We start from the raw sequence: 17,247 nt of genomic DNA on the forward strand, positions 1-17,247 counted from the left end.
TATTCTGGTTTGTGATAGAGATGCTTCAGTGCTATTTGATCCAGGGTCTACGTATTCGTATGTGTCCTCTTATTTTGCACTGTACCTGGTCATGCCTAGTGATCCACTGAGTATTCCTATTTATGTATCTACACCGATGGGTGATTCTATTGTGGTCGATCGAGTTCATCATTCTTGTGTTGTGGTGATTGGGGGTCTTGAGACCCGTGTTGACTTATTGCTTTTAGATATGGTCGACTTCGATGTTATATTGGGGATGGACTGGTTATCCCTGTATCATGCTATCTTGGACTGCCATGCCAAGACCGTGACCTTAGCTTTACCAGATTTGCCCCGTTTAGAGTGGAGAGGGACCCCAGGTCACTCTACCCGCAGTGTTATTTCGTACGTGAAGGCTCGGCGTATGGTCGAGAAGGGGTGTTTGGCTTATTTGGCTTGTGTGCGCGATTCCAGTGTTGAGGTTCCCTCTATTGATTCGGTACCCGTGGTTCGTGAGTTTCCTGAGGTCTTTCCTTTTGACCTGCCGGGTATGCCACCCGACAAGGACATTGATTTCTGCATTGATCTGGCTCCGGGCACCCAGCCCATTTCTATCCTGCCGTATCGCATGGCCCCGCCAGAGTTGAAAGAGTTGAAGGAGCAGTTGCAGGATTTGCTTGAGAAGGGTTTCATTAGACCCAGCGTTTCGCCTTGGGGTGCGCCGGTGTTATTTGTCAAGAAGAAGGATGGGTCAATGAGAATGTGTATTGATTACCGGCAATTGAACAAGGTAATGATTAAGAATAAGTATCCACTGCCGAGGATTGATGATTTGTTCGACCAGCTTCAGGGTGCCAGGGTATCTTCCAAGAGTAACTTGCGATCTGGCTACCATCAGTTGAGGATTAGGGCATTCGATGTCCCTAAGACAGCTTTCCGCACTCAGTACGGGCACTATGAGTTCTTGGTTATGTCATTCGGGTTGACAAATGCCCCAGCAGCTTTGATGGACTTGATGAACCGAGTGTTCAGGCCTTATTTGGACTCGTTCGTGATAGTTCTCATTGATGATATATTGATATATTCCCGCAGCCAGGAGGAGCACGAGCAACACCTTAGAGTGGTTCTTCAGACTCTGAGGGATAGTCAGTTATATGCCAAGTTCTCCAAGTGTGAGTTCTGGCTGAGTTCAGTTGCATTTCTGGGTCATGTTATATCAGCAGAGGGTATTTAGGTGGACCCAAAGAAGATAGAGGCAGTCAAGAACTGGCCTAGACCAGCATCAGCTACAGAGATTCGGAGTTTCTTGGGGTTGACAGGCTACTATCGACGGTTCGTGGAGGGGTTTTCATCTATTGCAGCCCCGATGAACAGATTGACCCAGAAGGGTGCCAGTTCAGATGGTCGGATGAGTGTGAGGCGAGCTTTCAGAGGCTCAAGACAGCTCTGACTATGGCACCGGTGTTGGTTTTGCCCACGGGTTCTGGGCCTTATACAGTCTATTGTGATGCTTCCCGTGTTGGGCTTGGAGCAGTGTTGATGCAGGATGGCAAGGTCATTGCCTATGCTTCGAGGCAGTTGAAGATCCACGAGAAGAATTATCCGGTTCATGATCTAGAGTTGGCAGCCATTGTTCATGCATTGAAGATTTGGAGGCATTATCTATACGGCGTGGCGTGTGAGGTGTACACTGATCACAAGAGTCTTCAGTACTTGTTCAAGCAAAAGGAGTTGAATTTGAGGCAGAGGAGGTGGTTGGAGTTGTTGAAAGATTATGATGTCACCATTTTATATCACTCGGGGAAGGCCAATGTGGTGGCCGATGCTTTGAGTAGGAAGTCAGCTAGTATGGGCTGTCTTGCTTTTATTCCGGTCAGTCAGAGGCTGCTTGCTTTGGATGTTCAGGCTTTGGCCAATCGATTTGTGAGGTTGGATATTTCTGAGCCTAGTCGGGTGTTAGCTTGCACGGTCGCTCGTTCTTCGTTATTGGAGCGTATCCGTGACCGGCAGTTTGATGATCCCCATTTGTGTGTCCTTAGAGACACGGTGCAGCGTGGAGGTGCCAAGCAGGCGACTTTAGATGATGATGGAGTTTTGAGATTGCAGGGTCGAGTTTGTGTGCCCAACGCTGATGGGATTCGAGAGTTGATCTTAGCGGAGGCCCATAGTTCCCGGTATTCTATTCATCCGGGCGCCGCGAAGATGTATCAGGATTTGCGGCATCATTATTGGTGGCGTATAATGAAGAAGGATATTATGGCATATGTGGCGCGGTGTTTGAATTGTCAGCAGGTTAAGTATGAGCATCAGAGACCTGGTGGTTTATTTCAGAGGATTGAGCTTCCCGAGTGGAAGTGGGGGAGGATCACTATGGACTTCGTTACTGGACTTTCGTTGACCCGGAGAAGTTCGATGCAGTTTGGGTCATTGTTGATAGACTGACCAAGTCAGCGCATTTCATTCCTGTGGCAGTCTCCTATTCATCCGAGAGGTTAGCTGAGATCTATATTCGGGAGATTGTTCGCCTTCATGGTGTGCCGGTATCTATCATTTCGGACCGGGGCACGCAGTTTACCTCGCGTTTCTGGAGAGCAGTTCGGCGAGAGTTAGGCACCCAAGTGGAGTTGAGCACAACATTTCATCCTCAGACGGACGGGCAGTCCGAGCGGACTATTCAGATATTGGAGGATATGCTCCGAGCTTGTGTTATTGACTTTGGAGGTTCATGAGATCAGTTCTTGCCATTAGCAGAGTTTGCCTACAACAACAACTATCAGTCGAGTATCCATATGGCTCCTTATGAGGCTTTATATGGTAGGCGGTGTCGATCTCCGGTTGGATGGTTTGAGCCGGGAGAGGCTCGGTTGTTAGGTACGGATTTGGTTCAGGAGGCCTTGGACAAGGTCAGGATCATTCAGGATAGGCTTCGTACAGCTCAGTCCAAGCAAAAGAGCTATGCAGATTGTAAGGTTCGAGATGTAGCTTTCATGGTTGGTGAGCGGGTATTGCTCCGAGTGTCGCCTATGAAGGGCGTGATGAGATTTGGGAAGAAGGGCAAGCTTAGCCCTAGGTTCATTGGTCCGTTTGAGATTCTTGATCGAGTGGGAGAGGTGACTTATAGACTTGCATTGCCGCCTAGCTTATCAGCCGTACATCCAGTGTTTCATGTGTCCATGCTTCGGAGGTGTCACGACGATCCAGCCCACGTGTTAGATTTCAACATTGTCCAGTTGGACAAGGATCTGTCTTATGAGGAGGAGCCGGTAGCTATTCTAGACCGGCAGGTTCGTCAGTTGAGATCCAAGAGTTTCCCTTCTGTTCGTGTTCAGTGGAGAGTTCAGCCTCCTGAGGCATCGACCTGGGAGTCCGAGTCCGATATGCGGAGCCGTTATCCCCATCTATTCTCCGACTCAGGTACTTCTTTCTTTTGTCCGTTCGAGGACGAACGATTGTTTTAGAGGTGGAGAATGTGACGACCCAAAGGGTCATCACTTGTTTTCTTACTCATTCCGTGCTTCCGAGGCCTTGAAAATCTCATTTGTGGTTGCCTCGATTTGTGTGCGCAGTCCGGGCGCGTAGCCGGAAAACTTAAATATGAAATTCTGTGAAAAATGCTAAAACTTGATATTAAAATGAGTAAATTTGACCCCGGTCAATATTTTTGGGTAAACGGACCCGGACCCGTGATTTGACAGTCCCGGAGGGTCCGTAGGAAAATATGGGACTTGGGCGTATGCCCGGAATCGAATTCCGAGGTCCCAAGCCCGAGAAATGAGTTTTTGAGTAAAATTATTTTTCTGAAATTTATGAAGAAAATTGAAATGAAAATTGGTTAGAACATGTTGGTATCGGGCCCGTATTTAGGTTCCGGCGCCCGGTACAGGTCTTATATGTGGTTTAAGATATTTCTGTGAAGTTTGGGTGAAATTGGACGTCGTTTGACGTGTTTCGGACTTAAAACTCTAAATTTGAAAGTTCATGAAGTTTGAAGAAAAACTAGTGATTTTGCGGTTTGATTCATTGTTTTTGATGTTATTTTGGCGATTTGATCGCACAGTTAAGTTCGTAGGATGTTGTTGAGTTAGTGCATGTGATTGGTTAGGAGCCCCGAGGGCTCGGCAGTGTTTCGGGGGTGTCCGGAGTGATTTCAACTTAGGAAAATTGCAGGTTTTTGCTTCAGCTGTTGCAGGTTCCTTTTTGTTCTTCGCGTTCGCGACACCTTCTCCGCGTTCGCAAAGCTTTGAGTCTTCCCTTCATCGCGTTCGCGTTCCTGACACGCGTTCGCGTAGAGTTATTTGGCCCTGGGGACTCAGCTTCCTTTTTCCTCTTCGCGTTCGCATACACCCACTCGCGAACGCGTAGTCTTGCAGATCCCTTTCATCGCTTCCGCGTGAAGTTACACGCGTTCGCGTAGACCAAGTCCTGGACCCCCCCCCCCCCCCCCAGCCTTTCCTCTTTGCGTTCGCACTCTTTCCATCGCGAACGCGGTGGTCTGCCAAGTTTACCCTTCGCGAACGCGACCTTCCTTCCGTGAACGCGAAGGGCAATTTTGCCCAGTTATTTTTAAAACCCCAAAACAGAACCATTACGGGATTTCACCAAGTTTTCACCAAAACCTTTCTTCTCCAAGCTCTTCCGCGACCATTGAAGCAATTCTTCATCAAAACTTCTTGGGTTAGTAAATCTTAACTCGTTTCCTTCATTTTTCATCAACATCTGATGAATTCCTAAGCCTAGAACATGTAATTAAGGGTAGAAATTAAAGAAATGGGTAGGGTTAGGGTTTTTTGATTTTTCTTGATTTAGACCTCGTTTTGGGGTCGAATTTGAAAACAAATTATATATTCGAGCTCGTGGGTGAATGGGGGATATGAATTTGGTCTGAACCTCGTATTTTGACCGAGCGGGCCCGGGGGCGACTTTTGGGATTTTGGGAAGGAAGCTTGGAAATCTATAATTAGGCATTGGGTTTGATTTGTTTAGCATATATTGATACTATGAAGTCATTATTGTATAGATTTGATTGAGTTGGAGCCGAGTTCGAGAGGGAAAGCGGTTGTTGTGGATTGATTTGGCCGTGGAAGTTGAGGTAAGTGTTTGGTCTAACCTTAGCTTGAGGGAATAGGAGTTGAGTCTTATTTGCTACTTGCTAATTGTCGAGTACGATGTATAGGCATGGTGACGAGTATATATACATTGGTGTCTAGCATGACCGTGAGTCCTTATATTGCGAATATCCTGGTTTTGTTATAGCTTCCATACTTAATTGATGATTTCTATATGTTGTAAAGAGTATGTGAAAGGAAATTGTGATCTTTGAACTTCGTGGAGCGTTGGCTCGAGTTGAAATACAAATTGTGAAGGTATATGAGATATTTAAATTCTTGGAGCGTTGGCTCAAGTAATAATGTGAACTATGAGATGAAAGTGAAAGAAAGAGAAAGAGTTATTGGTTTATTCCCTTGCCGGGACGTTTTGTTGTTTTGTCGATTTTCTCCCTTGCCGGGACATGGAAATTTATTGATATTGTTCACTTGCGGGGATTTAATTGTTTAATTGCATTCCCTTGCCGGGATTTCTATCATTATTTGTTTACTTTCTTGCCCCTTATTTATGATTGTTGTTTGGGTGAGGAAGAGTGATAAAGCACGAAGGGTGATACCGTGCATTGTATGATATTTGTGGATCGGGTTGCGCGCCGCAACAACGCTAAATGATATGGATCGGGTTGCACGCCGCAACAATGATATTTGTGGATCGGGTTGCACGCCGCAACAACGCTAAATGATATGGATTGGGTTGCACTCCGCAACAATGATATTTGTGGATCGGGTTGCACGCCCCAACAATGCTAAATGATATGGATCGGGTTGCACGCCGCAACAGTGTTGTTATATATTGGGAACGGGTTGCGCGCCGCAACAATTATTGATACAAGTGTGTATATTTTAGATATTAGTTTCTTTGTTCGCTGTAAATTCTAAGCTGCCCTTAGACTGTTACTCTGGATTTACTGTTAATACTGGTATACCCCCGCAGCATGTTTCCCCTCCCATCTTACTGTTTATTCCTGCTTTACTTTCCGCTGTATAATATATAACTGCACAAGTTTAATTGGTAGTCCGGTCCTAGCCTCGTCACTACCTCGCCGAGGTTAGGCTAGGCACTTACCAGCACATGGGGTCGGTTGTGCTGATACTACACTCTGTGCTATTTTGCACAGATCCAGGTTTTGGATAGCAGCAGCAGTAGCGTGGGAGCAGGCCTTCAGTCCAGCGAGACACCGAGGTAGCCTTGTAGGCGTCCGCAAGCCCGGCGTCTCCTCCTATCTTTTACTTTAGACTGTTATCTCATTGTATTAGAGACAAACAGATATATTTCTTTCAGACATTGTATTTAGCATTCTTAGATGTTCGTGAGTATTGTGACACCAGTCTTGGGTCGAGGCTTATGTTGAATTCTTCCGCATTTTTATTCAGTTTTCGTTAATTTAAGACTTCCACTTATTTAGTTAAATCAGTTGCTTTTATTTTAATGCTGATAAATTATTAAAAAGGATTATGTTATTAATGATAAAGTAATTAATGTTTGGCTTGCCTAGCTCCCAATAGTAGGCGCCATCACGACTCCCGAGGGTGGAAAATTCGGGTCGTGACAGTATAAAGATAAATATGGAGGTATTATCAACATATACTACGAGTACCACTACTCTATTCAGCTAAAATATAAATTAAAGATAATTAATAAATGATACTCAAAAATATTATAGATAAATTTAAATATTAATTTGAGTAGTAAAATAAAAAATAATGAATATAATTTTTATTACAAGCAAAAGAAAAATGAATTCATCTACTAATTGGAGCTGTGGGCAATGATACAAACAACTCTAACTTATGGGTAATGCAATAACATGAACAAGGAATCAAAAAAGAAGAAAAAATTGTAAATAAATAATAATCTCAGTAGCAGATGTACATAAAATGATAAGATTTATTTGATCTTTGAGAAGAGAATGTTTCTAAAATAATAATGAGATGAGTCATATAATATAAATGAGATACACATATATAAAGCCGTTATAATAGATAAAACTAAAAAAATATAGACATTTGACATAATTCCAAGAAACAAATTAAAAATATTTAAATATAATTTAAATTTTATATAGTTAATTTAAATGGAAATTTAATGTCAAACTTCCNAATAATATGGAAACGGGGGGGGGGGGGGGGTATAAAGATAATGTGAGTAAATTGATATTTTGAATTAATCTAATGTGACGACCCGACCCGTCGTCACGTGAATTACCGCTTTGTTTTCCCCATTATTAAGCTTTTTTATGCTTCATTATCCGTATCTTATGTGATCGAGCTGGTTTGGAGAGGTTTTGGTAGGAAATGAGACACTTAGTCTCTTTAAGGAAGGTTTGGTTTGGAAAAGTCAACCGGATGTTGACTTATGAGTTAGAGGGCTCGGATGTGATTTTCGATGATCCGGTTAGCTTCGGGGGATGATTTGTGACTTAGGAGCGTGATCGAAAGTGATTTTGGAGGTCCGGTGTAGAATTAGGCTTGAATTGGCGAAGTTAGTATTTTGGCGAATTCCGGTTGATAGGTGAGATTTTGATCCGAGGGTCGGAATGGAATTCCTAGAGTTGCTGTAGCTTCATTAGGTGATTTGGGATGTGTGTGCAAAATTTCAGGTCATTCGGAGGTGTCTTGGTTGGATTTTTGATCGAATGTGTGTTTCGGAAGTTTTAGAAGAACTTAGGCTTGAATCCGATGTAATTTGATGGTTTTGGTGTTGTTTGAGGTGTTTTGATGATTGGAGCAAGTTTGAATAATGTTTTAGGATGGGTTGGCACTTTTGGTTGAGGTCCCGGGGCCTCGGGGTGATTTCGGATGGTCAATCGGACCAATTCTAGCATTTTGAAGTTGCAGATTTTCCAGCTGAAGTGTTGCAGAGATTTGGTCATCGCGATCGCGAGGGGGGTGTCGCGATCGCGTAGAGAAAAATTAGGAGGCTGGAACTTTGTTCATCGCGTTCGCACTCAGTGGTTCGCGATCGCGTAGGTCTGGGAGCTAGTGCATCGCGTTCGCGGAAGGATAATCGCGTCCGCGTAGAAGGATTTAGAGTCCCATAATATTTTGTTCTCCGCGTTCGCGACACAAGGCTCGCGTTCGCGTAGTAGTATCAGCTAGAGCATTGCGATCGCAGATGAGGCTTCACGTTTGCGAAGGGTAAAATGGGCCAATGGGATTTTTGTGCATTGCGAACGCGAGAAGGCCCTCGCGTTCGCATAGGGTAAAAAGTCACCTGGGCAGAATAGATTTAAGTCATTTTGTTCCGCGAGCTAGGTTATTTTTCCTCCATTTTTGAGCATCCTTGAGAGCTTTTGGACGGGAATTGAAGGGGATTTCGACTGGGATTGATTGGAGGTGAGTTTTATGAACTAAAAACATGATTTAATTGTAGAATCAACCTAGAAATTCATGAAAATTTATTAAAAAGGGGGAAGAACTAGGGCTTGAGTTTTGAAATTTCAAATTGGGTTTTGATGGGCCATTTGAGCTCGGATTTGGGAGTTCTTGGTATGTATAGACTCATGGCAAGATAAGGAATCCGTTGATGTAAAATTTTTTGAAACTCGAGAAGTGGGCCCGGGGCTCGGGTTTTTCAAATTTCGTGATTTTTGATGTTTTTCGATTCTTTTCGATTGGGTTATGTTCCCTTAGCCTATTGTGATGTATTCGTTGTGGTTTTGACCAGATTCGACGCGCGGGGAGGCCGGTTTGAGAGGCAAGGGCATAGCGAGCTAGGATTTTGGTCGGCTTGAGGTGAGTAATGATAGTAAATGATATCCTGAGGGTTTGAAACCCCGGATTTGCACAACGTAGTGCTATATTGAGGTGAAACACGCGCTTAACAACGAGCGCGGGGTTTTTTACTACTGGGGATTGTGAATTGGTCCACCCCGATTGATATTTTACTGCGTACTTAACAGAGATATGTTTGTTATCAACATGATTTGGGCTTATTGCCATATTTTTGGGCTTCATGCCGACTACTTGAATCCTTCGTGGGCTTTTATCACCGTTTCCTCACTATTTTGATATATTACTTGAGCTCAGTCCTGTTGATTAATACTGTTTTACAAACTCAGCCACTTTTAATTGAATTTTTGAGATTTAAATGATATTTCCTATGTTGTTTGGGTTGAGCACTACTGTTTTACTGATGCCGAGAGGCTTGTGATGATTTCTGGACTGAGTGAGGCCGAGGGCCATATGTGAGGATATGCTGAGTGATATGAGGCCGAGGGCCTGAGATACATTTATATGCCACGAGGTGGCTTGAGTGACGTGAGGAGGCTTTCAGGCCTTGTGAGTGATGTGAGGAGGCTTTCAGGCCTTATGAGTGATGTGAGAAGGCTTTCAGGCCTTATGTTGATATAGCGCTTGGACCGTAAGGGGTCCCTCCGGAGTCTTCACACCCACAGTGAGCGCGAGTACCCATATGATCTGAGAGTGAGCCCGAGGGGCTGATGCTATGCTGAGTGACTGATACTGAGCCCGAGTGGCTGACACTGTTCTGAGCGATTGATACTGGGCCCGAGAGGCAGATTCCTACTCACTATTTACTTGTTGTTTACCTGATTTACCTGTTTTTTAAAAGGGAGATTTCATTTGACTCTTTATTGTTTTACTGCTTTAAGTGATTTACTGCCTGATATAGAATTGCCTTGTGCACTTATGTGTTTTCATGCCTTCGGTTATTATTTATTATTATTACTCACTGGGTCGGAGTACTCACATTACTCCCTGCACCATGTGTGCAGATTCAGGCATAGCAGAGTCCGCACCTGAGCACTGATTCCTTCCAGACCAGGCAGCGAGTTGGAGTTACGAGGTAGCTGTTGACGTTCGCAGCCCCTTGTCTCCCTTATCCTCTATCATTTATATTTCTCTTCAGACTATTGTATCAGATATCATACTTTGTAGACTTATAGCAAACTCTGTAGTAGCTCATGACTTGTGACACCCCGGTTTGGGCTGTGTCGGGATGGTTTTCCCTTGTTATTATCGTTGTTCCCGCGTTTATGGTTATCTTAAACATGTGTTAGAATTGTTAATGTTAATTAATTGCTTTAAAAGAGGTATTTGCGTTGTTCTGGCTGGCCTTGTCTTCACGAGAGGCGCCATCACGACCGGGTTCGGGATTTGGGTCGTGACATTTAAAAATAAATCTATATCTCTTGCTCAATTAGCATTTTAGTTTTAAGAATCAAGATGTGTGATGTATGTAGTTTGGAGTCGAATACTTTTAAAATGACTCTCAAAAAGAGAATTGTCACATAAATGCAGTTCGATTCGATCAATTTAAAGCAACTCCAATAATGTTGGAAGGGAGTTAATCAATCATAACTTTACACAAGAATAGATGAACTGATGACATATATTTTTGTGGGGATAATGTTTTAAACTATGAAGCAACTCAGACATCGGCTAAACTAATGTCAATTATGTTTCCTTACGGTAAAACTAATTATCCAATATTTTATAATTTATTTTATATCTCAATTGTTTGGAAGCAACACATACACCTTTTATATTTTATTTTTCTATTAGTGCTAGCAGTTGCCATGCTAAATTAGATAAGAAGGGAGGATGACTTCTTCTCTAATGGCTCAGGTATGGACTATGATTTTTTAGCCCGTTGTTGATATTTATGTTCTCTCTCAAAACGTATGAGCTAATTGATTGAGCAACCGATGGAGTCGGCATATATGGTCAATTAGAATGAAATAGATTTAGATAGGGTAGACATATACAGGAATACAATTGCACTATTTGGGATTAATATTTACACAAAATAAAGTGAATTATAAAAAGCATAAGGTAAAATTCATTTAATTAAGAATTACCTGTAAGAACTCATCTTCTTTTAGTACATGTGCATGGTACATTTAAAGTAGTTTAATATTTATTAATTATAATATACTAATCTTAACTATATTCCAAAAGTATCATTTAAATTGTTAAAAACAAAGTGACTTTAATTGTGTGGTTAAAATTGAGGTGACATTAAAATTGTTGAGCAAATTACGATCCAACTATTTTATATGTTGGTAACTCCCAAAAGTTAGAATATATTGCTTGTCATTAAATCATCATGTGTGTATATATTATTTATCATTGTGAAATTTTAGGCTGACAGAAGTTGATGTGATGTGAGAATTATTATGTTGAGATAATAATATTATATTTTTAAAATTTAAATTAAGATATTACTAAATGTATTTTTATTAGTTATTACTTTATATAGTATTATTTCACTCAGTTTCAATTTCGATGAGATAGTTTGAATTTAGTTGTTACTTATATACTATCTCTTTCCTTCTTCTTGTGCCGAGTGTCTATCGGAAACAACCTCTCTAGGTCTGCGTACACACTACCCTCCCAAGACCCCGCTTGTGGGATCTCATTGGGTTGTTGTTGTATGACTTGGCACGAAGTTTAAGAACGAATAAGAAAACTTTTGAAACTTATGGTCCTAAAAGCTTTATGGGGCCGTGATAGTTGTACGAGTGTAAGAGCTTCTCATTACGGGTAAAATGAGTAAAATAAAAAATCTAAAGTTAAATTATTTCCAAATATAGAAACCTGTCATTCTTTAGAATAGACTAATAAGAAAAATACCTTATGTAAATTGAAAGGAAAGGAGTATATGTTTTTGAATCATATTGTATTTTTATTTGTTTGTATCATCGACTATATATTGGGTTATAATATTTAAGCTTATGCCAATAGTTATTCATATAATTTATTCTTTTTAATTTATAAAATATAGCAGGATCATAATATTATCCGCACATTGTGCGGGTACTAATACTAGTTATGATAAGAGCTCCAATTAACCAATAAAAACTGATTTTCAAGTTAGAGTTGTCCATATAGAAGAAGAATGCCCCAACTAAGTATAGTGTTCATCTTAACATATCACACTATTGATCATATATTGGGTAAAACTGATAACCCGAATCCAAAAAATGCTATTGAATTAATGGTTTGGTAACGATTTAATATTATTTGACTATTGAGTTATCGGTTTAGGTCTTGATTTATCCAATTTTATTAATTGTTTAACCGATAACCCAATAAGCTTTATCGTATAATTATACCCTTAAGTATGTAAAGCCACCTTAAGGCTTGATTGTTTTAAACTTTCTGAATCTCATCTTTATTCTTCAATTCATATTTTATAGTTTTAAACTTTTAAAGAATTAATTTTTTAGATTTTTAGTTTTTTTTTGGTTGCCCTAATTCTTTATCATATAAGATTAGATTTTTACCATTTTTACGTAGTTAGTAAGATTAGCTTGTTGAATGTATTATTAATTACTCCTACTAGCTTATTAAGAACTGAGATTATTCGTTGGAATTTTCACATGCAAAGAAAAATTTTATTTTCTAAAATTGAAATTTAATCCCTCTTATCTTAAGAACAAAAATTCAGTTTGTTTCTCTTAACAGTATGATCACGATATCTATAACAAAAATATGAGATTTTTTGATATTTTCGATTCTTGTTGGGTAAACCAATAACCGAACTGATTACTATCAATAACTGATACCCGATAATCGATATCTTATTGGTTTGGTTATCGGTTTAGTATATTTATAAATCGATAACTAATACGCCAAACCGATAACCTTCACAATCGAATAGAACAGACCCATATCCACCCCTGCTCTTTTCACCTTAAAGTGGAAAAAACATAAACTTATGGTACCAAAGTGTAATTTTTTCTAATAAAAATGAGTTGTTAATAACCAGACATTTTGGCATGTAGTTTGAACTCTTTTCACTTCAAACTTGAATAAACACAAACTTATGGTACCAAAGTGTAGTTTTTTGTAATCAAAATGATTAACTTTGTTAACCTCTCCCATCACCATTTTGGCATGTAGTTGGTGAGAATATATATAAAAAATAAATAAAAAATGCACATAGGAAACACTTTAGTACATATCTACTGTAAAACAGCACATATCTCATCCCCTTTTTGTCCCCTTTCTTCTTTTTAGGGTTCATTTCATTTTCTCTCTCTCTCTCTCTCTCACTGTTTCCACCTTCATCTTCAGCTCATCTTCTTGGTAAGAACCCAAATCTCAATTTTAATTTACATAATATTTCATGGGTTTTAATTCAAATTTGTCATCAAGTTGACTTTTTTTTGTTTGAATATCTTTGTTTCTGTGTTTTTGATGGGTTTTTTTTCTTTCTTCAAGATTTTGTGTTATATGTATGTTATGATTTGATTAAAGTGTAAAGGAGCTAGCTTTGTTAGTAATTTGGATGATCATGAGGATTGAAGATCATAAGAGGGTAGTTTTTGGATTGATTATATCTGGTCAGTTACTGTATATTTTGCTAATAACTTAAATTCCGCTTAGAATATGTATTCTTCCAAAACCTTTTGGCAAAGGCCTTACTGCACAAAGTTACCCGGTACTTGTGGTCGCGGGAGTTAGCAGGTACCTCGTGGAATAGTCGAACTGCACAGGCTCGGACACCACCCTTGTTAGCAGGGGGGAGGGGGCGCTTATCCGGTGTATTTTTTTTTGGGGGGGGGGGGGGGGGGGAGGTAGAAAGTGGGTGGCATATATATTTTGCTCGAACTCTCAAAAATGTTGCCGGGTGTGTGTCGGATCCTCCAAAAGTAGTGCATTTTTTAAGGATCCGACACGGGTGCGGCAACATTTTGGAGAGTCCGCGCAACATAGGACTGCATATAATATGTTGCCTTCACCTTGAATTTATGCAAAGAGGATGTATCCATTGCTCANGGGAAGGTGTGTGGGGTGGATGGGTTGGATGTACCAGCTCTGAAAGAAAAAAAGAGAGATCTTTTCAAAAAGGGCTATAAGGGGAGGGAAATTTTAGGTTTGGAAGGTCTAATATGACCTTTTTTGGTGAATGTGATTGACGCATGAGATCACTTTTGGGCATTACCTGATTCTTTATCTGAATCGATTGTCTTATTTCATGTAATGAAACTGGTAATAATCTCTATTGTAGTTGAACTGTTAGTTTGTGGATGTAGGATGATCTGCAGCTTGGTTTAAAAGTTTCAAGTTTTGTTCAGGAAACTGCTGATAAGAGATGTCGAGTGGGAGCTACACACACTGGTGCCACAGATGCAGGCAACCAATTCGGCCTCGAGGGGCTAGCTGTCTTTGCCCAAATTGTGGGGGAGGTTTCGTTGAAGAGCTTGATGACATGCTAGGTGCTAGATCTACTATTGAGGATGATCCTCATTTTGGATTAATGGATCCTTTCCCGGACCCAAGATTTGGTATAATGGACGCCCTTGCTCAATTCATGAGGCAGAGAATGGCAGGAAGAAACCCGAACTTTGACATTAGGACAAGATCTGGCATTGTTCCTGGACAAGGAAGGAGTTTCGGTTCTGGTCCATGGTTGATATTTCACGGCCAAACTCCTGTTAGTATGACGGAAAATGATGCATTTGAGTACTTCTTCAATGGAAGTCCGGGAATGGGGCAGCGGCGACCTAATTTAGATGATTTAATGGGGCCTGGGCTGCAACAGTTGATTGAGCAGCTCAGTATGAATGATAGGCAGGGCCCACCCCCGGCACCTCGTTCGGCAATAGATGCTTTGCCTACTGTCAAGATCACACAGAGGCACCTCAACACGGATTCTCAGTGCCCAGTTTGTCAAGATAACTTTGAATTGGGTTCTGAAGCAAGGCAGATGCCATGTAAGCATATTTACCATGCAGATTGTATTGTACCTTGGTTGGTTCGGCACAACTCGTGCCCTGTTTGCCGCCTTGAGCTTCCTTCGCGACCTTCTGGAAGTGCCCCGACCAATTGGAGTTCAAGAACTGGAAATGTTAGCAGTGGCAGCAACAATAGCGGCAGGGACAATACCGGTCAGAACCAGGGGAGGAGGAACCCCTTTTCATTTTTGTGGCCTTTTCGCTCGTCCAACCAAAACACAGGCAATTATGCTGAGAGAGGAGGAAGCAGCTCGACAGCTCCCTACGAGGAGAACAATGAAGCGAATTACCCTGCTTGGCGATTTTAGTTTCTAAGTTTTGTTTCCAGCATCTTTGGATTTTGCCTATTTTCAACTATAAATTATCCTTAGATGGAGTGGAAGTGTTTTTACAATTTGCTGTACTATGGGATGGAAGCTGTTCTTGAAAGGTGTATAGGTGGAAAACATCTTGAAATGCTTAAGGGACTTATGTAAATGATGTTCTCAAAATGTCAATGATGCATCTACTGTTGACAATAATTTTGCTTTTAGCAGGTATTTGGTGAAATAGTCTATATGGCTCAAGCTGGCTCAGACATCACTATTACTATATATTTTTTTTTTTGCTTCTGTTCGTTTATATATGGAGTACAGTCTCATCCACAATTAACAACAACAACATACTCAGTGTGATTCCACTGTTAACAAAGTGAGAAAAAGATATATGAATCATAGAGGAGTACGGTAGATCCTTGTGGTCTGGCCCTTTTTCGAATTCCGTGCATAGCGGGAGCTCAGTGCACCGGACTGCCCTTTTAATCCGACATAGGGCTAGGCATATATCGGGTAAAACCGATATCCCGAACTGTTAATTGTTTATTGGGTTATCGATATCGGGTTATTCGGTTAATGGTTCGGTAACAATTTAGAATTTTTTCATTGTTAGGTTATCGGTTCGGGCCTCGGTTTGTCAATTTTGTTAATGGGTTAACCGATAACCCAATAAGAATTAATAAAATTATGACTTTATATACATATGCTAGGGCTTCAGTTCATTCTCTCCTAGTCTTTCTCAGCCGAACTCTTCAGCTGCTTCATCTTCATTTTTCATAGACCTTACTAGTTACTCCTAGCGTAAGTCTTTAGTCTTATACATTAGGCTTTTAATTTCTATAACAAAATCCATCTTCATATTGGTATTTTTGGCTGTTAATGATTCTTTATTTTTTATTTTCGTTTCTTAATTTTGTGAGCTGACGTTGTGCAGCCTATACCTACTACCAGTTTCTCTTTGCACTTATCAATTCTCAATCGACAATCTTCGTCAGTTTCGGGTATACAGTATGCTGAGCTTTGACAACATGACAACATTTCTTGCCTTCTTGGTGTTTTTTTTTTTTTTTCTGTATTAGTATTGCCCGTGCACAGATCAAGGTTTTGCTATATGGTTTCTTTTTTCATGTTAGGCATTTGACAAATAACATCCAGTTTATTTGGTGAAGCCTATAAGGATTGAGTAGTTGTTGTCTTGTTAACTTAAATTTGAATTGTTGGTACTATATGTTTGGACTTATTAATTTTAAGGTGAAATTGCTACTACTTTGTATTATTATTAATGTATTTGGACAACTGTTGTCAAAGAATTAGTAGATTCTGTTGGTATTACTGTGTTCAAAATCAGAAAAGTAAACAAACGTTAGTTCAATAAATAAGTCGTAAAATAATTCCGAGCCCATAAGTTGCTTGTGTGTCCTTAAGGAATTTAATCCCCTCACTGTTGCCCAATGTTTTGGATTAATTCCTCCCAGGATAGAACGGAATAACTATTCTGCAATACTGGCAATCGAAATTACAAATTTCAGCGAACTCAACAGACGGAGCAAATCACACTTGACACTTATGTTTATTTGAAAATAATGCAAATAGAAAAGAGGGGAGAAATTTTCAGTTTTTTTCATTTTTTAAAAACGAGGCCAAGCCTCTAAATTTATAGACAAAGGAAGGGTGAGAAGAAGAGGTGCAATCCAAAAGGTGCCTCTTCCATTTCCCATTCATACCCTTTAAAGAAAAACGCAACAATCCCCCACATGAATGGGGAATGGGCATATGTGTAAAAACATACACGAAAATACAGTGTGATTCGCAAGTAAGGATTAATCGCATCTGGATAAGTAGGTTTCCCTTTGAACTTTCCGTAGTGAACTTATGTCGGATATACTCGGTCAATCGGTAGAATTGATATCTTTGAACCGTTGAGCTTTGGTGTATACCTAGACAACCACAAGTCACACAATCAACCCTTAACCGTCTTTGGTTCTCATTGTTGTGTTCGTTTCAGCCATGAACACCACCTGGTTCATAAGTGCGTAGAGAACTGGCCTTACAGAATTCTCCTTGAAGCGGCTTATACTTCACACTTGCATAGGTGATTCCTAAACGTGTTATCCCGTAGATACACTATTTGATATACCCTGT

The 17,247-nt window shown here is 40.5% G+C and overlaps 1 protein-coding gene across 2 annotated transcripts; it reads left to right on the forward strand.

The window, feature by feature from the left end:
• The first annotated feature begins 13,026 nt into the window (after nucleotides 1-13,026).
• On the forward strand, nucleotides 13,027-15,342 carry LOC109237181 (probable E3 ubiquitin-protein ligase RHC1A). Of its 2 annotated transcripts, none has more exons than XM_019403451.1 (2): nucleotides 13,027-13,139; nucleotides 14,090-15,342. In XM_019403451.1, exon 2 carries the CDS (start codon nucleotides 14,149-14,151, stop codon nucleotides 15,097-15,099), a length of 951 nt encoding a protein of 316 aa, XP_019258996.1. In that variant the 5' UTR covers nucleotides 13,027-13,139; nucleotides 14,090-14,148; the 3' UTR covers nucleotides 15,100-15,342. The 2 variants fall into 2 exon arrangements, with proteins under 2 accessions (XP_019258996.1, XP_019258995.1); XM_019403450.1 differs by having other exon boundaries at nucleotides 13,028-13,139; nucleotides 14,132-15,342.
• Nucleotides 15,343-17,247: the final 1,905 nt, after the last annotated feature.

This window comes from Nicotiana attenuata, unplaced genomic scaffold (genome assembly GCF_001879085.1).
Source record: "Nicotiana attenuata strain UT unplaced genomic scaffold, NIATTr2, whole genome shotgun sequence".
Lineage (NCBI taxonomy): Eukaryota > Viridiplantae > Streptophyta > Magnoliopsida > Solanales > Solanaceae > Nicotiana > Nicotiana attenuata.